The following is a 20,081-nucleotide window of genomic DNA, read 5'->3' as shown; positions in this document are numbered from 1 at the left end:
AGAATAAATTTGACAATAAACAATTATTTTTTAATATGCTATAAGGGTATAATGATAATTGCACTTTAAAATTATAATTTCTATTAACAAATGGAGGTTTGAGTGTCTTTTTTGAAACATTAAAGAATTTTGTGTCCCTTATTCAAACGTTGGGAGTTTCTGTGTCCTTTTCCCTTATTATTATATGTTAAATTTTAGAATCCAGGCAAAAGCAAAAACAGACAGTACCCCTAGGGTTTAGGGGATTGTGCTAAAAACCAAGAGTAAGCTCAGAGAAGACACTGCCAAGATAACAAAAAGAATCAAAATCTATTATACGGTAAAGGCAAATATATTTTTTTCTTTTTTTTTTCCACTTGTTTCTTAATAAGAACAAACAAATCCACGAACTAATTTAATAAGCATAAAATAGTTTAAGCTGCACCACAGCTTCATTGGGAGGCATTTGTCTGACCATTAGCATCTGTTTCACTCATTGAGGTGTCCTGATTACTTGTGGCCTCAGATGAAGGCCCTGGACCTAAGAGCAGGGGAGTTTCCTTCTGTTCAACACTTGACTTCTTGGAGGCAGGATTTGCTGCCCAAGCTCTAAGAGGAGGTTCAAAATGCTTACTGGCAACATCAGGGGGAGGTGCATCTTCCCCTGGAAGGACAAGGAGACCCTTGTCTCGAAGGGAAGATGGTTCGTTGTAGTAGGCATTCCAGAGGGAATCTACAAGATGCCTTTCCTCCCTTGCTGCCCCCAGATCTTCAGGTGACATCAAGCTGATGCCTTTGATTCTTTCACCAAGTAGTTGCTTCAATTTTTCGTTATCTTCACCCAATTTAATAGCGCTACCATCCGCCTTTTCACGAGCAAGCTCTAGAAGGCCCCTTAGAGCAGCTTCACGTACATCTGGATCTTCACTGGAGGCAAGGTGCAACATTAGGCGCGGAAATCCTAGCTTATCCACTACACTGCAGTCTGAAGCATTCTCATTGAGTAGATATTGAATCAGGTTAAGAGCTTTCCTGAAAGATGATTAGATTCGATGAGAAAATTATGAAGTCCAAAAACTAAATAAAGAACAAAAATCCAGTAACCATATGAGCACATCATAAAAGAGAGAAGACTAAGCTTCTAGGATAACCTTTGAAACTTCACACTCTCAGATCCCAATGCATCTCTTAAGGCTGCATAACCATTTGCTAGGCGAAAGGCTTCAATACCAGGTTTGTTGTGCCGGATTAAAGCTGAAAGTCAACCAAAAGAACATTACATTAAAATCATTCCAAACCCAGCCAAGCTAGGGCATAAACAACAAAATAACAGTACTCACAGGATATTGCACCAAGTGCTTTAGTTCGAACAGTTACATCAGGGTCTGAGGCAAAATTAGAAAGAAGAGGTTCTAAACCATTTGCTTCCATGACCAGTTGTTGACTCCGGGGATTGTTCTGGACAATAGTGGTCACAACCTCTCCAGCTTTAGCGCGAATATTGGCATGTGAATTCTTCAGATAGCCAAGAAGAGGAGCTAGACCACCAATTGAGTGAAGATCTGTCCACATATGATCATAGAGTCAACAAGATAACTCATCCCTCTTACTGAATGGCATAAAATGAGCTGATATACTGACAAATTGATGAGGAAAGAAGGCTATACACGTGTGATAGGCGCATTTTCAGACTGTCGCACACAATAAATGATTGCAGTAGAAACCAAAATGGCCAACAACTATCAATTGACAGCAGCTATGCAGTGCACACAAGCATAAATGAGTGTTATTCCTATTATAGCTAATTGCTCCTTGCCTCTGAAAATATTCCTACTCCCAAATATTTTACTAATAACTCAAGATAAACCATCAACCCTATTCAACAGGAGTAACATTAGAAACTAAAGAAGTTGCACCCATATTACAATTACATAATTGCTTTGTGCTTAACATGCTCAATATCGTGCACGTGAATCCGTTTCTACTTGTACTGACCAATAATCCTAAATCATACCGTAAAGGAGACACAAAAATACACCTATTACAAAAGCAAGCTACTAACCACGAACGTAAAAGAAAAATCACCCAGCCAAAGAATAATAAGACATCCGTACTGAATCTGAATTAAAAAGCATACTAATAAAGTCTCATTTAGTGATACAGATTTCTAGCATGCCTATTCAGGAACGCGAGGTTCATAAAACATAAAGAACTAACCATTAGCCATGTCAATCGACTCCACATGCTCTTGCAATTCATCCAACATATCTGCCAGCACATACAAAAATCACCAACCCAATAATTACTTGATAATTCAGGTTACAAAAATAATATTTTTTTTTTTAAATATTAGTGAAACAGTTACCTTCAATATCCTGAGGAGTAACACCTTGAGACTCCAAAACTTGCTCAGGTGTTTGCATAACAAGTGTTATCTCTTTCATACGCTTGATTACATCAACAGTCTGCGATTGCATCGCTTCCATAAACCATCTTCGATCCTCCTCACTTAACACAATCAACTTAAAATCCATTAACTAATCGCTCTTGATCACAAAATTAATAATAAATAAATAATAATCAGTGTTGGTACCTTAAATTGCGAGTTGAACGAGTGCCATCAGAATGGGCGAGGCTCCACTTGAGCAATCCGTCCCAATTCGGTCCGTCTTTCGCCATTATTTTGCTCGTCTAGACTTGTGCAAAAATTGAACCAAAACCCTAGTTTTTCAAACGAGATAGTTATGACTTACGACAAAGAGTTTAGTTAGAAGAAGCTTTAGAATGATAAATTTAGGCTCGACAGACGATATATAGCAAGTTAAGCAAAAGACTAGTAAAATCTCAATAATTCCAGAAACAATGGAGAGGGAGACAGAAGAGATAGAGATCGGTGAGTGTGAAGCTGGAAAGTCCTGCGGCCATTGTCTGTTTGTTGGTCTGGGCTAAATCAGACTTCTAAGGCCCAATATCTTTTTCTGAGCCCACAATTTGGCCCAAGAAATAATTTCAATTTTTTATTTTTCAATCAAAGCCAAACTCTAAAACCAGCTTGTTTTGATTGTTAATTTCACAAAATTAACAAAAGTGGGCTTTTATGTTAAATCCTCCGCACAAATGAAATTTGGACAATAAAATTCTATTACAACAAAATCTTCTTTACATATCACAAATGGAACTATCTTTTTTCGGGGGACAAAAAAAGCATGAGGGTGGATAAAATCTAAATAATTTTTTTTTTGTTGAAAAAAAAAAATAGAAGGGAGGACAAAACCTAAAATAATTTTTCTTAACCCATATCTCTCTCAAAAATTGAATTTGAATGCTTAGTCAAATGAAGATGTTTGAAAATTACTCAGCCAATTTCTGTTACGATCAACACACAAGAAACTTGAATGCTTTTGATGCCATGTTTATATGTATGGAAGACTAATGAGTGAGTTTTGTAAATAATGAAGTACTTGCGCATGATTTTGTTATTGTGCGAATTTTGTAAAGTTTCATGTTTTGTTTTTATTTGATTATATTTAAATATACAAATGTCTCAAGTTTTTGTTTACCTAAAAAAGAATTTGTAATTTTTTTAGGGCGGGCCTATTTGTACTCTAAATATTACTTTACACACTCTATTACTTTACATGCTCACTAATTATAAAAAAGAAATTAAATTTTACTTTATATACTCTTTAAAATTTCAAAAATAAATTAATATTTTAATCTTTTAGCTTCGGTGTCACACCACCGTAAAAACTAACATAATAGCTTCCTATTGTATGAGCATTATGTTTCGTAATATTATTCTTCTTCCCTTTACTTTCAATAAAATTCGCAATATTCATATAAAAAATGTGAAATTAATCGTCCTATATTTTCAGCACTCTTATAATGATCATATTTAGAGAATATTCACTATTTATTTAATGAGCAAGTTTAATTTTTCATATTTTGTTCAAATTAACTCAATTAATAAAATTTTTATTAAAAGAATTCTTGATTATCAAATCTAACATTTTAGATTTGGATCTAGTGCTAAACTAAATTGTAATAATTTTTTAATATCTCATGTCAATATTCATTAAGATTGTTTATAATTAAGTTTATAAGCTAAATTCAAGATGGCTTCAATGTCAATAGAGACAGGAGAAGTCATCATATGATATTCGGTCAAACGAAATCATTTTGGAGGACAAATATCAATATTGCTAATACACTTTTCATTGAGAAGGTCGGTTATTATTAACCCAGTAGTCTTATTAATTCTCTATGATTTTTGTATTTTTGTTCTTTGTTATTCTCGTTTGTTAAAAAATATGCAAGAGTAATTAATAATTATATATTATTCTAAATTTTTCATCCCACAAGTGTTGTAGTGTGTAGCAAATACATTCTCAGAGGAAAGAAAAGGTATTGTAGACACACAAATTGAATTAGCGATAATAATAAAACATCTGCTAGGAAATACTAAGTATGTTGTAATTACTAAATAAAAAAATAATTTGACAAATAATTATTGATTCACATCTACAGCTTGTTATTTTCTTTAATATGTGTCCTTAGAATATATATATATATATATATATATATATATAATTAGCAACGAATAATTTGAAAACTTGATTAGTGCTTGTTTGTATGAATGACTCAATAGAACTATGACATGAGAAAGAGATTAATAAGTTTATTGATTTGTCCTATTACTTGTAGTTAACAAGAAGTTATTATTTTGATCGAGTAGGTTGCATTACCAAAGTTTATGGATGGCAATGGGGTGGGGTGGGGGTGGGGTGGTCTACCTCATTCCCCACCCCGTTAGAAATTTTTGCCTCCATTCCCCACCTCATTCCCCAATAAATTTAGTGGGGTGGGGATAGGGAATCCCCATGTGAGGAATGCTTTCTCCATCCTCACCCCATTCCCCATTTATCTATTTTATATTAGGTATAAATATATGATTTCAGTAAGTTAAAAATTAGAGACTTAAAATAAAATAATCACTATATTATAAAGTATTTAAATTCTTTTAAAAAAATATCTAAAAGTTTGAAACAATATCTTAAAATGATATTAAAAGTAAAAAATATTTAAAGAGCGTCGCACTTTAAAAGAGAAAAAAAATATAACAATGTTTCATAGTTGAAAAATATTGTATGGTTTTCTTTCATTCATATCTTGTTTATATTGCATAAAAATTAATTGACATTATAATTCATAAAATAAAAATTATTAAATAAGAATTAAAAATATATTTATATATAAATGGGGATTGGGGTGGGGAGTGCAAAACCAAACCCCACCCCATTAAAAATTTGGGGATTATTTTCCCCCCACTGCCCACCCCATTCCCCAAAAATTATTTAAAATTTTCTTCATTTGAAGTGGAGCTCCATGGGGTCCCAAACCCGTGGAGGATTTTGTCATCCCTACCAAAGTTGGAGAAATTGGAGTTGCGTCCAATTTTGTTAAATTTACTCCAAAAAAAGAAGAAAAAAAAAGTACTTTATGAAATTGTTTGAAAAAAACATTCAACTCCATCTTTAAATTCTTTTTGTTCGTCTGATTGATCACCCAAGGCCAAGTACTAATGAAAAGGTTGAAAATGGGATGAAGGCAAATCATATGAGAAGTAAATAAGTGTCATGATCTGACGTACATTTTGAAACAACCAGCAGAGTCCTCCAAAATGCCATTATAGACAAGCCACAAAAATTCTATTGTTTGTTTACTGTCATCTTCAAGCCAAATTTAAGTTCGTTCAGTGTACACTGTACAGTACTTGTATTTCTTTGAATTTGTTTTCCTCATCTACGCCAATAGCAGTGTAAATCTTCATTCGCTCAAAATTTTTATTGCTGGTAAAGCTTCTTTATTTGATTCCACTGGCAATTTTTTTCTTTTCAAACTTCTTTAAATTCGATAATAAATTTTATCGTTGGTTAATCATTGTATATCCATCAACAAAAGAGCTCATATGAGACATGTTTAACTACTTTCGAATTTGGTTAGTATCCTAATTATGAATGTAATTTTATTATTAGTTGTTCTTTCTTCAACATTTCATGCGTTTGGAATAATTCGTTACAATATATTTTGAATTTAAGGGCAAAAACCTACTGAAAAAATTTTTTAAAAAAGGATGAACCTAGGGTTTAGGTTCACAATCGTGACTAATTAAAGGTTAGAAAAGGCGGTGATGGAAAAAAGGATCGGAGAAATTATGATAATTAGCTTAGTATTTCGGGTATTAATGTGTAATTATGGTACCGTATTATAATTACATTTGATCGTTGGATGTATTTAAACGAATTGAATCTATTGATAATTAACGGGTGGATGTAAGTGTAGCACACGGTACTACAGTTGCACCTAAGGTTACCTCAATTTTAATATCAGTCTTTCTTTTCATTCATTCGCAGTCAACAAAACAAACCCTTCCTTAGTATTTTCATCCTTCGATCAGAAGCACGCTTTGCTTCTGTTTATTGTGTTCGTTGTCGTTTTTGTATCCAGCTTTTGCCATCAACTCTTTCGAATTTTCAATCTTCCGATCTCAACAATATTTGGCCTCTGTCTGTTGTAATCTTCAGTGTTGTTATCTGGTTTTGCTCTGTTCTCTATCTAGTCTCTGTTTTATTCTGTATCTACTCTTTGTATTTTCTTCTTACTCTGCCCCATCTTGTTGTGGTCACCTGTGTTTAATTGATTAATCACTTAGTTTGCTTCATAACTGGGTCAATTGCTTTTCAAAAATACAGAAAGAGGGAGAGAGAGAGAGAGAGAGGAAAAGGGCTAAAGATGGCTGAAATCATTCTTACTATTGTTGTAGAGGTTGTAAAGTGCTTGGCTCCTCCCGCATATCGCCAAATTAGCTATTTGCGTGAGAGTAAGTGCACTGGCAACGTACAGAATCTCAAGGCTGAAGTTGAGAATCTCAAGTCTGAGAGGGTGAGTACACAGCATAAGGTTGATGAGGCTAAAAGAAAAGGAGAAGAGATTGAAGAGAACGTTGAGAATTGGCTTGCAAGGGCAAATAATGTCATTGTCGAGGCAGATAAATTTACAGACGATGAAGCCACTGCAAATAAGCGCTGTTTCAAGGGGTTATGTCCTAATTTGAAGACCCGCCGTCGACTTAGCAAGGAAGCAGAGAGGCAGAAGGAGGCTGCTGTCAAAGTCCGAGAAGCTCGAAGATTTGATAGAATTTCCTACTGTACTGCTCCAGAGGATATACGGCTTATCTTTAACAAAGACTACTTGCCCTTTGAATCAAGAATGTTCACTTTGAGGAATATACTCAGTGCACTAGAAGATCCCGATGTCAATATGCTTGGGATTTATGGGATGGGTGGCATCGGAAAGACGATGCTGGCGGAAGAAGTTGCTAGGAAAGTCAAGAGTGATAAACTCTTTGATCAGGTGGTTTTTGTTGAGGTGTCCCAGAATCAAGACATACGAAAGCTTCAAGGAGAAATCGCAGATAAATTAGGCCTGAAGTTTCATGAGGAGAGTGAATCAGGAAGGGCGAACAGCTTATTTAAACGTATAAAAGCAGAAAAGAAGATCCTGATAATTTTAGACAACATTTGGGAAAATCTTGATTTGCGGGTTGTCGGAATTCCTCATGGAGACGGTCATAAAGATTGTAAAGTATTGTTGACGGCCAGAAGTCTAGATGTATTGTCTGGGAAGATGGATTCTCGACCAAATTTCTCAATTGGTGTTTTAAACGAAGAAGAAGCTTGGAATCTATTCAAGAAGATGGCAGGTGATTATATTGAAGGTAGTGAATTCCAATCGGTGGCAAGGGATGTGGCAAAGGAATGTGCAGGTTTGCCTGTTTCCGTTGTGACGATAGCGAGGGCATTAAGGAACAAGAGATTATTTGAATGGAAGGATGCGTTGGAACAACTAAGAAGGCCATCCTCAACGAACTTCAAAGACATACAGCAAACTGCATATAAAGCTATAGAGTTGAGCTACAATAAATTAGAAGGGGAGGAGCTCAAGAACATATTTTTACTAATAGGATATACAGCTATAGCATCCATTGATGCCTTGTTAATGTGTGGTATGGGATTGGGTTTATTTCAAGGTGTCAATAAGATGGAAGTAGCACGAGCTCGAGTGCGGACATTGGTGCACAAACTCAAAGCTTCTTGTATGTTGCTTGACCATATAAGCAAGAATGAAGAGTTCTTTTCCATGCATGATGTGGTTCGCGATATTGCCATATCAATTGCATCTAGAGAGCAAAATGCGTTGACAGCGACAAATGAGCAGGTTGGTGGTTTCAGGGAATGGTCAGACAAAAGTGCAGTAAAGCATTACACTTCGATCGTCTTGCACGATATCAAGGCTAATGTGCTCCCTGAAGTAGTGGAATGTCCTCAACTCAAACTTCTTTTTATACATGCGGATAAGGAATCTTCATCATTAACCATTCCAAACAATTTTTTCAAGAGGATGATACAGGTCAGAGTTATAAACTTGACTTACATGAATCTACTGTCACTGCCTTCAACACTTGGTTTTCTTTCAAACCTTCGAGCATTGAGTTTGTGTTATTGCAAATTGCTAGATATAAGTGTTATAGGAGACTTGAAGAAACTAGAAATCCTTTGCTTAAGAGGCTCTGATATTAAGCAGCTGCCAATAGAAGTAGGTCAATTGACTTGGCTAACCTTGCTTGATTTGAGAGAATGTAGGAAACTAGAAGTTATCCCACCAAATGTTTTATCAAATTTATCCCATTTAGAAGAACTGTGTATAAGTCGTAGAAGCTTTCAAAAATGGGAGGTGGAAGTGGAAGGTGCTAAGAATGCAAGCCTTGAGGAGTTGAAGCATTTGCCTAACTTGACCTCTTTAGAATTAGACATCCATGATGTCAACACTCTGCCCAGAGGCTTGTTCTTGGAGAAGCTGGGAAAGTACAGAATACGTATTGGAGATTGGTATTGGGAGAGCACCAACATTTGGCGTAGTGAATTCAGACTCAGGCTGAACAACAAGATTTGCTTGAAGGATTGGCTGATCGTGCAACTGCAGGGAATTGAAGACCTTGAATTACGTAAATTGCAAGAGCAAGATGTCATTTATTTTGCTAATGAATTAGTCAAAGTGGGTTCTTCACAACTCAAGTTTCTGAGGATCCATGGTTGCAGCGACGCCCTCAATCCCCCGGCAGAGTCAAAGGTATGATCATTCCTAATTTAAATAATTGGTATGAAGGAATTTTTCACTTTGGGATCTAATATTAAAAATAATGAAATAATAACATCAAGTACTTTTTTACTGTAATCATAAAATTTAATTATAACAGCTTAATAACTTTTTACTATCCCCCAACAACAAAATCTTGTTGACATCAGACTTGGATGACATGACTTAAACCTCTAATGAAGAAGCTCAATAAAATCGTAATCGTACTTTATTCTATGTGTAGAGTTCTCAAATTTAGATCGGCAATTTTATCTAACCCTTCAGTTTAAACCATTTTTCAGAGCTTAAATCATATCCAAATATCATAAGACATGCATGTAGCATCATATTTTTAAAATTATGAAATCATTTTGTCTGATTATAAGTTAGAATAAAAATAGAAGTTTCTTGTGCATCAAAGTTAATTTTTAAAAAATCATCAAATGTTGTGTTTATGCTTATTTCCAAAGTAACCAATTTTGCAGAAATCTTTAATGTTTGCAACTAAATTAATATTTAAATCTTTTTGCTTCAGAATAAAACCACAAAAAAGAATATAATAGCCCTTGTATTGCATGAGCTTTATGCTTTATCATATTCTTCTTCTCTTTTCTTTCAATAAAATTCGCAATATTCATATAAAAATTAATTGTCTTATATTTTCCGCACTCTTGGAATAATCATATTAAGAGAATATTGATTATTTATCTATTCTAAATAAGTAACAAGTTTAAATTTTCATATTATTATTTTTAAATTAACTCTATTAATATTTTTTTAAGGAAATCTCAAACATGGAATCCAAAATATCAAATTTTAATCTAGTACTAAACTAAGTTGTACTAATTTTAAAAGGTCTTGTGTCACTTTGCATTAAAGATTGTGCTCACAATTAAATTTATACTCTAATATCAAAACGCCTTTAATGTTGACAGAGACAGGAGGAATCATCAAATGATATGCAGTCAAATGAAATCATTTTGGAAGATAATGTTAATATTTCAAATACACTTTTCATTGACAAGGTTGGTTACTAATAACCCAATAGCCTTTTTAATTCTCTGATTTTTGATTGTTTGTCCTTCAGTATTCTTGTTTGTTGGCGATATGGCAAGAGTAATTAATAGTTATATGATTTTTAATGATTTTTAATACCAAGTGTTGTAGGGTGTAACAAATACATTCTCAGAGAAAATAATAGGTACTCTTGACAAAATAAATGAATTGATGATAATAATAATAAACATATCTATTAGGAAATACCGAATATGTTGTAAGGAAAATGCTATTTTGACCCAAAAAAGAGGGTTTTTAAATTTTGACAAAAGCATGAAAAGACTAAAATGTCTTGACAGAAAGCAAGTTGATTGATAACTAACCTGATATTGAAAATCTTGTTTTGTTTTTGTCAAAATTTTGTAACTCAATTTTTTGCCAATATAGCATTGTTGATCTTGTGATTCCGAATAATGAAAATATATTTTGACTGATAAATTGATTAACATTTATGAAAAACTTGTTTGATGCTTGTTTGTATGAAAGACTGAAGAGAACTATAACATGACAAAGAGATTAATTTTATTGATTTGTCTATCAAGCAAGTAGTTAATTTTTTGATCGACCAGGTTGGGTTACCAAAGCTGGAGAAGTTGGAGTTGCGTTCAATAAATATTGAGAGAATTTGGCAAAACCAAGTTGCAGCCATGACTTGTGGTATTCAGAATTTAACGCACTTGACCCTGTACAATTGTATGAATTTAAGATGTCTATTTTCATCTTGTACAGTTAGTAATAACAGCTTTGTTCGACTCCAATACATTAAGATAGAAAAATGTCATGTCTTGGAAGAGTTAATAGTCATGGACAACCAAGAAGAAGAAAGGAAGAATAATATTGTAATGTTTCCTCAGTTACAATATCTAAAGATGTATGATCTTGAAAAACTCACAAGCTTCTGCACAGGAGATTTAGATGTTCTTGAATTTCCATCCTTGAAAGAATTATGGATATCTCGGTGTCCTAAATTCATGGTGAGATTTAAAAGAACTACTAATGACTTGACAAAAAAGGTACGCACATGTATGTACTTTCTGCATGCTAGGTGTATTATTATTATTTTCTAAAAGGTTGGATAAACATATTGTATTAGCTAGGTACATGAAATTTAAAATTAATTTTTCAATTCTTGTATATACTTTCTGCATGTTAGGTGTATTATTATTATTTTCTAAAAAGGTTAAATTTATTAGATGGACATATTGTATTAGTCAGTGGTAGCTTCTAATTCTTTTCTATTTTGTTAAATTTTCTCCAAAAAGCACAGTACTAATTTTGTGAAATTGTTAGAAAGGACATCAACTTATCAATTTTGCATTTTTTTTGTTTGTTCTGATTGATTTCCCAGGTGTTCCCCAATTTGGAAGAGTTGATAGTAGATGCAGAGTATATAATAACAAATAAATTTCTATTTTCAGAAGACTTGCTATGCAAACTTAAATGCCTTGATGTTGAGTTTGTTGATGAGTTTACTATTTTATCACTTGATGATTTCCTCCAGAGATTTCACACCTTGAAAGTTCTCCAAATAGAAGGAAATAATGGTTTGTTGGCAAAAGAAAAGATTGAAAATGGGATAGAGATAATCATAAGAGAAGCATTCAAGTGTTATGATCTCAAGTACATCTTGAAACAAGAGTCCTCCTCTATTATGAACAATTTGGTTATTCTACGTGTAACGAAGTGTCGCAGTTTGATCAATCTAGTGCCATCCTCGACATCCTTTCAGAATCTTACAACTTTGGAGATATCGTATTGCAACGGATTGAAAAACGTATTAACATTCTCAATTGCAAAGACTCTGGTGCGACTTAGAGAAATGAAGATAGAATCATGTGTTATGATAACAGAAATAGTACTGGCAGATGATGACGATGATCATGATGCAGCGAAAGATGAGGTTATTACTTTCAGCGAATTGAACGAGTTGAAGCTTTTAAATTTAAAAAGTCTGAGAAGCTTCTACTCTGGCAATCGTGCCTTGAATTTGCCATCTTTGGAAAGATTACTGGTGGATGATTGCACCAATATGAAAATTTTCTCTAGAGGAGAATTAAGCACACCTATGTTACACAAAGTGCAGCTGAATATGTGGGATGAAGCATGTTGGGCTTGGAAGGAGGGCTTAAATACAACCATAGAACAGGTTAATCTTAAAAAGGAAAGCTTCCTCAGGAAGCGACGTGAAGCTCCTCCATCCCAGCAATTTCTTTCTTTCGCTCCTGCCCCCAATCTCAATCTTCAAACTAGGTTGGAAATTTTTGCCGCGATGGTTGCTGGCGTTTGGTCAGATGACAACAACTTGCAGCTGGAAGCAACTACTAAGTTCCGAAAACTGCTTTCAATTGAGAGGAGTCCACCAATTGAGGAAGTCATACAATCCGGCGTTGTCCCGCGCTTTGTTGAGTTTCTTATGAGGGAAGACTATCCGCAACTTCAGTATGAGGCTGCTTGGGCTCTTACAAACATTGCTTCTAAAACTTCGGAGGACACGAAGGTGGTGATTGACCACGGTGCTGTTCCAATATTTGTGAAACTGCTTGCTTCTCCAAATGATGATATCCGGGAGCAGGCTGTTTGGGCATTGGGAAATGTTGCTGGTGACTCACCTAGATGCCGTGATCTTGTGCTTAGTGAAGAAGCTTTGATTCCATTGCTGGCACAGTTAAATGAGCACGCTAAGCTTTCAATGCTAAGAACAGCCACATGGACGTTGTCTAATTTCTGCAGGGGCATGCCACGGCCAATATTTGAACAAGTAAGACCAGCTCTTCCGGTGCTTGCGCAGCTTGTTCATTCAAATGATAAAGAGGTCTTGACTGACGCCTGCTGGGCACTCTACTTTCTTTCTAATGGTAAGAATGACAAAATTCAAGCTGTAATCGAGGCAGGTGTCTGTCCACGACTTGTTGAGCTCCTTGGACATCGATCATCCTCAGTGCTCAGTCCTGCCCTGCAGACTATTGGACATATTGTGGCAGGGGATGATTTCCAGACTCAGTGTATAATTAACTGTGGTGCACTGCCGTACCTTTTGGTCCTGTTGATCCATAGTCATAAAAAGAGCATTAAGAATCATGCATGCTGGACTATTTCAAAAATTACCGCTGGAAACAGGGAACAAATTCAGGCGGTAATTGATGCTGGCTTAATTGGTCCCCTTATCAATCTGCTTCAAAATGCTGAAATTAATATAAAGAACTGGGCTGCATGGGCAATTTCAAATGCCACCTCGGGTGGTAGTCATGAGCAAATCAAGTACCTCGTGAGAGAAAAGTGTATAAAACCATTGTGTGATCTCCTTCCATGCGCTAATCCAACAATAGTCACTGTTTGCTTAAAAGGATTAGAGAACATTTTGAAGGTTGGGGAAGCTGAAAAGAATATGGACACAGCCATTGGAGATGTTAATCAATATGCGCAGTTGGTTGAAGAGGCTGAGGGATTAGAAAAGATAGAAAATCTACAAAGTCATGAGAACAACGAAATCCATGAGAAGTCAGTAAAGATTCTCGAGACATACTGGTGTGGCCGTGTGGTTGGTCCTCAGCCTGGTCCTCAGCCTGGTTTACCGCATGCAGGGAACGAGGGGGAAGATGCACTGGGCAGTAATGTGATAACCAATGGTAAGGTCTATTAATTATTATTATTATTATGACTTCGAATCGGCTCAGATTTTAAAACAACGCTCATGATCTTGTTTATTTCACTTGATGGTTTCAGGTTGAATGGTGGAACAGCCCTTTATCCATGTCGTTGCGGGATATACGGTAGCCAGATTCATTTCTTGGCATTAATTGTGTTACCAAATTTCAATTTCTAGGCACCCCCAAGGACTTCTCAAGTACCATATTTTAGTTAATTAATTAGAGATGCATGTGTGAATCAATAGCCATGCTTGTGTGTGCGTGCCTTGAGTTAAAATGCATTGGAATGCTGGAGTGTTTCGGTTGTTATAACGTTGAAACTAGCCATTAAACGAGCTTACAATCATTCTAGTCATGCAATTTTTTCATGGAGATAATTTAATATTTTAGTAGTGAAATTCATTGAAGTACCATTCGGAACATTATTAGCTTCATTCCTCTGGAAATTCAACGTACATGAATGATACCCATTATATATATATTTTTTTAAAAAAAGATTAATTTCTTTCCAGCAATTTTTTTTATATAAATTATGATTTAGAATATAAGAGTTAAAAACTAACACTTAAAAACTAATATATTTCTTTCACCTATTAAATGCGAACATTATTATAAGTATGAACTAAAAATTAAAAAAAAATTAGATGTTATATTATTTTGCATTGATTAAATACAATCCTTATGATATAGACTCGAAATAAAAATATTTGTTGATAGGAATTATTGGAGCATGTATGATGGAGTGCTCATCTAGTCCAAGATTCTGGACTCTCTTAAAGTTTGAGAAATCTATTATGCCACACTCATACACCATATGATGTAACAATTTTTTCAGACTTTAAGAGAGTCCAATATCTTGAAGAGGATAATTTCTCATATATGATTTTACTTGCAAAATAACTATTTTTATTTTTATTTTTTTAAATCCATTAGTCTTTTTTATTTTAAATGAACCAATTTATGACTAAGGTCCAATCTAAAAGGTTACTGAAAAAATTAAAAATTTATTCCTTTATTAACTATTAAAAAATATCTATTTTTTCCCAAAAAATTAAAAAAAAAAAAAAAACTTTGGGCTTGAAGTAGATCAATCATGTTATAGACTTAGATGTCTAAGTTTATGGTTCTAAAGATGATATCAGTCATCAGAGGTTTTGAGTTCCAACGACGTTGATTAATATTACTAGATTTGGTTTTTAAAAAAAAAATTATCATACTCAATAGTTTGTCTTTGCACATTTACAAATACTGAATGTGAAATGCCAAAAGACATGAATGATCCTACGCCATAGTTTTTATCTTATTTAAATTTTTTTTTTTTTTTTTCAGATGCACTTACATGTTTAAAAATGAGGTGAAGACCATTCAAAGTTGGATTGTTCTTCAATGAGTTGCTTGATTGTTTTCTTAGGTTGAATTAGGGTTTATACGTCTTGTGTCCATTCTTGAGAGCAAGTTCTTGGTCTTGGGGATTCCATTTGTGTGTATGATCAATTGAAATTTGAAACCCCAACAGTGTTGTTTATGTTTTTAGAGTTGCTTATATCAATCACTGGATGAAATGGCCAAAATTCCTTATCCCTTTCTCTTTTTATTGACCAGACAGAGCAGGCACTTGGTACTCCCAAAGCAACATTGTGTAGAGCACTTTCATGAGGAGCAATTTATGCACTTTATTTTCTGCTTCTCTCGCCCAACATGGAGCTGTACAAATTAATGTTGAAAAGATTCGGGATAATCAACTTCCAGATATGTTTTCTCGTTTTCAAAGTCTAACACGATTGATTCAAAAATTGGCATCCTTTGATCTCCAGTCTTGTTATTTAGAATTGCTCTGCTCCCTATCTAATTGTCCTGTTGTTGTCTCTGTTTTGTTCTGCTCTGTACCCACTCTTGTAATATATATATATATATATATATATATTTTTTAATACCTTTTTCTACCCCAGATTGTTGTAGTCACTTCACTTGTGTTTAATCTCTCAGTGTCTGTTTGCTCCATAACTCGTCAATTGTTCAGTGCTTCACTTCTTGTCTTTGAGGTTCTGGTTCTGTCTTATTAGTTGATCAATCATGTTCTACATTTCTGCGGAGGATAATTGAGCACACCCGAATTGCACAGAGTAACACTGAACTGAGTTGATAGTGGACACTGGACTTGGGGGTGTGACCTCAATAAAAACCATACAACAGCAGTCTTAAAACAACCGCACATATTCGTTAATTTACTAACTAATCAAGAGATATTCATTGAAATGTATTTTCAGTTTGTTTAATTTGTACAATTTTTTTCATTTTGTGAAACTGTAACAATTTCATTGTTTTTAGTGTTATGTATATATTAGCTTCAGTTTTTATTGATTGTCACTTAAATTTGATATTGTAAATCATTGTACTCTTATAATATAATGAATGGAAAAGATATAGTTTATGGTGTGTGTGTGTGTGTTTTTTTTTTTTTGGAATGATATTTGTTGTTTATGAATCAATTTTCAAAACCCAGAACCAAAACGGTGCGTTTCGGAGTGTCCAAACTTTTGGAATTCCTCATTTGGGTCCTCACGTGCTTGCATTACGTGACTTTGCCAAAGGTATCTATCTGTTTGATACATACATCTCGTGTTTATTCATGGGGCAAAGATCTTCTCTTAGTTTTCTTCTCTCTCTTAATCTCTTCTAGTTACATGAGAGGTCAAGATTAAATTTTTCATTTTGATATTGACAATCAACCTAACTCTTTTCACTTTATTTACAATTAAGCTAATTTTTTTAACTAGATTTAAAAAAAAAAAAATAGTTCCAACTCATTATATTATCATGAAGGGTGGCGTGGCTTTTTGCACTTTATCATATACTCTTTTGCTTTGTACCATCCTTCCAAATACCAAAATAAATCTTAGCTAAATGCATTACTTTTATTAAAATAAAAATTAAAAAAAAAATTTACCTCTGTATAGTCCCTTCATTGTTGTACATTATTTTCTTACGAATATTGATAATTAGTATTAAAGCTAACAAATAATCATAATTAAAGCTATCACCTTCTCATCCTTTATCTTCATTTATTCATTCTTTTTCTTCAATTCTAAATTAAATTAGCCAGGGAACTTTGGCTTTACATCATAGCATGCGCTTAAAACACACTTTCAACTTTTGATCCTTTCTTGATGTGGAGTGTCATTCTTAAAACTTAATGGCAAAGACCATCATCGTCTAATATCAGTCATTCATTGCAACCCACAAAATCCTTTCCTTATTTACGTCCATTATTCTTCTACCCCTCTTCCATTAATGAAATCATTTTTTAATATGGGTCATTCTCTTTTCAATCATTCCCCAAAATCAACAAAACCCTTTCCTTATTTATTTCCATCTTTTGATCAGAGACACACACTTTGCGTCGGTTTTATTGTGTTCATTGTTGATTTGTTATTCTGCTTTTGCTAACAATCCTTTGTTATTTTCAATCCTCTGATGTCAACAATACTTGGCCTCTGTTTGAGATGATTTGACAGAAAAGGTACGTATATGAAATTTGTAATTAATTATTCGATTCTTATATATATATATATATACTTTCTGCATGTTAGGTGTATTGTTATTACTTTCTAAAAGGTGAAAATTTATTGGATAAATATATTGTTTTAGCTAGCAGTAGCTTCTAATTCTTTTCTTTTTTGTTAATTTTCCTCTAAAAGTTACAATACTAAGTTTGTGAAATTATTAGAAAGAAAATCAACTAATCCATTTTGCCTTTTCTTTTTCTTTTTTTTTTTTTTTTGGTTCTGATTGATCAAATAAATGTCTATTTTCAGAGAACTTGCTATGCAAATTTAAAATGTCCTGATGTGGAGTTTGTTGATGAGTGGACTACTATTTTATCACTTGATGATTTCCTCAAGAGATTTCCCCCCATGAAAGTTCTCCAAATAGAAGCATATAATGGAATGGCTGTCAAAATAAAAGGTTGAAAATGGGATGGAGGTAATTATAAGAAAAGCAAATTAAGTTTTGTGATGTGAAGCGCATGTTGGAACAAGAGTCCTCTAATATGAACAAATTGGTTATTCTGCATGTAAGGAGGTGGCTCAATTTGATTAATCTAGTGCCATCTTCGTTATCCCTTTCAGAATCTAACAACACGCATGATCTTGTTTCTTTCACTTGATGATTTCAGGTTGAATGGTGGAACAGTCCAAATATCAATTTGTAGGCACCCGCAAAGACTTTTCAAGTACCATATTTTAGTTAATTAATTAAATATGCATGTGCGAATCAATAATCATGCTTGTGTGTGCGTGCCTTTTGTTAAATGTATTGGATTGCTGGAGTGTTTCGCTTGTTAGGGCATCTCCAATGTAGCACTAAATCTAACACCAAATTACATTTTACATCATTTTTGGTGTAAAATACTTCTCAAATGGTGTAATAAATAGTATTGCACCAAATATGGTGCAATACTATTCATTACACCATATTTGGTGCTAGGAAAAAAAAGTCTCAAATATCCTTATTACTTTATCTTATTTACATATATGTCCTATTTTATATAATATTTTAAGTTATTATTGTTAACATATATGTTTCCATAATGTTGATTTTGATGATAACAAACAAGATTACGAATGATTAATCTTTTAAGACCAAATTATTTTTTATTCTTTTTAAATAAATCATTATTTTCACATTATAAATGTTTCATATTTAATGGAAAAATGATTTTATGAAATTGGTTGTTTTTCAAGTTTATGGTTTAATTGAAAGAATTTTGAAAACTTTGAAATTAACAAGTATTGCTTGAAATTTTGGAAAAGGATTTATTTGAAACGTTTCATATCATTTTGGGCCATATCATAATTTTAGAAAGTTTTGGGAATAGAAAGTATTATTTAGAAATTCTAAAATTAGATCTATTTGAAAACTTTCATAACGTTTTGGGCCATAATATAATTTTATAAAGTTTTAAGGTCAAACTATAAATTTAAAAAATATTTCACTGTAGCAGTTACTGTAGCTAGCGGCTAATCGAATATGGTAAACAGCAAATCGGATTTTGGGCAGTAAGCTTCTGGAGCATGAACGGCCATCCGGATTTCGCAAGCGGCAATCCGGATTTCAAAAGTAGCTTACCAGATATAAAAAGCGGCATGCCGGATATTCTGAAATTCAAATTTTGCCTTAACGGTAACATAAAAGCGGCTTACCGGATTCCTAAATGGCAAGCCGGTTATGACCAAAATGTGCATAATGGTTAGTTTTTGAGCTCAAACTATATAAACTCATAACCAATTCATTTTTGGTAATCTTGGCAAGCAAAAACAAGTGCACACAACATATATTAAACTTTAATTTCGTAAATCATCATTTATTAAATCATCGTTGCTCTTCAATTTATATATCCACTCTTAAAGAGAGTTTCATTGTTGTAATTTTCATTTCTCATCAAATTGTGAGTGTACAAGTGTGAGAAACACTTGGGGTGAAGAGATTGGAGAGATAATCTCTTGTTGTAAAGGTTCATTGACACTTTGAAGTCAATTGTAAATGTTTGAAGCCTTGGAAAAGCTCGGATAGTGAAATCATCAAGCCCGATGTGCTTGGAGGCGTGGACGTAGGCGGGGATTGCCGAACCATGTAAAAATTCTTGAGTTTGCTTTCTCTTCCCTTGCTCATTTATTATTGCGCTTTCATTGAATTTATTGTTTTCGAATTTATTAACGCATTAGATTGGATTGTTGTGTGGTTTGCTTAGCTTAATTTTTAAAATCTCAATTCACCCCCTCTCTCTTGGGTTGCCTAATTAGTATTTCAATTATTATTATTTTTGTTATTTTTTTAATTTCAGTTTTCAATTTTTGAATATTATACTAATATTTTAAATAAAAATTATTCAACACAAAAATTAATAATAAAAATAAAATGCCAATAACATTAACTACTAGATTATGTTAGCCTAAAGGGCTACATATAATGTAATTTTGATGATAACAAATATGTGTATTAAGCGATTTAATAAATATTGTATTTCACAATTTTCACTAGTTTTTGAAGGGTAATATTTATGCAAGTGAATTAAGTGAAATCAAGCTCAAGACACTCAACGGACAACGGTGAAATCAAGAATAAAGTTTAGAGCTCAACGGATAAATTAGTGTGATAAATTCTTGTAAAGCCGGTATGATTTAATTGATGCATGATTTAGCA

General features: G+C 33.6%; 2 protein-coding genes across 5 annotated transcripts; one reads left to right on the top strand and one right to left on the bottom strand.

Annotated features, from left to right (window-relative positions):
* Positions 1-290: 290 nt before the first annotated feature.
* Positions 291-2,875, bottom strand: LOC102608627 (hsp70 nucleotide exchange factor fes1). Its single transcript, XM_006480804.4, has 6 exons — positions 2,573-2,875; positions 2,345-2,487; positions 2,197-2,247; positions 1,320-1,541; positions 1,131-1,233; positions 291-1,011 (listed from the first exon to the last, which is right to left on the bottom strand). Exons 1-6 carry the CDS (start codon positions 2,656-2,658, stop codon positions 432-434), a joined length of 1,185 nt encoding a protein of 394 aa, XP_006480867.1. The 5' UTR covers positions 2,659-2,875; the 3' UTR covers positions 291-431.
* A 3,391-nt stretch (positions 2,876-6,266) lies between these two features.
* On the top strand, positions 6,267-18,071 carry LOC102608919 (probable disease resistance protein At4g27220). Of its 4 annotated transcripts, none has more exons than XM_006480805.4 (6): positions 6,270-9,168; positions 10,110-10,199; positions 10,800-11,243; positions 11,579-13,856; positions 13,954-14,000; positions 15,480-15,881. In XM_006480805.4, exons 1-5 carry the CDS (start codon positions 6,772-6,774, stop codon positions 13,956-13,958), a joined length of 5,214 nt encoding a protein of 1,737 aa, XP_006480868.2. In that variant the 5' UTR covers positions 6,270-6,771; the 3' UTR covers positions 13,959-14,000; positions 15,480-15,881. The 4 variants fall into 4 exon arrangements, with proteins under 4 accessions (XP_052299188.1, XP_052299189.1, XP_006480868.2 ...); XM_052443227.1 differs by lacking the exon at positions 15,480-15,881 and having other exon boundaries at positions 6,271-6,575; positions 6,732-9,168; positions 13,954-14,284; XM_052443228.1 differs by lacking the exons at positions 13,954-14,000; positions 15,480-15,881 and adding an exon at positions 18,055-18,071 and having other exon boundaries at positions 6,267-9,168.
* The last annotated feature ends 2,010 nt before the right edge of the window (positions 18,072-20,081 follow it).

The sequence above is a fragment of the Citrus sinensis genome, chromosome 6, assembly GCF_022201045.2.
Source record: "Citrus sinensis cultivar Valencia sweet orange chromosome 6, DVS_A1.0, whole genome shotgun sequence".
Lineage (NCBI taxonomy): Eukaryota > Viridiplantae > Streptophyta > Magnoliopsida > Sapindales > Rutaceae > Citrus > Citrus sinensis.
This window is presented reverse-complemented; position numbering and strand designations above follow the sequence as displayed.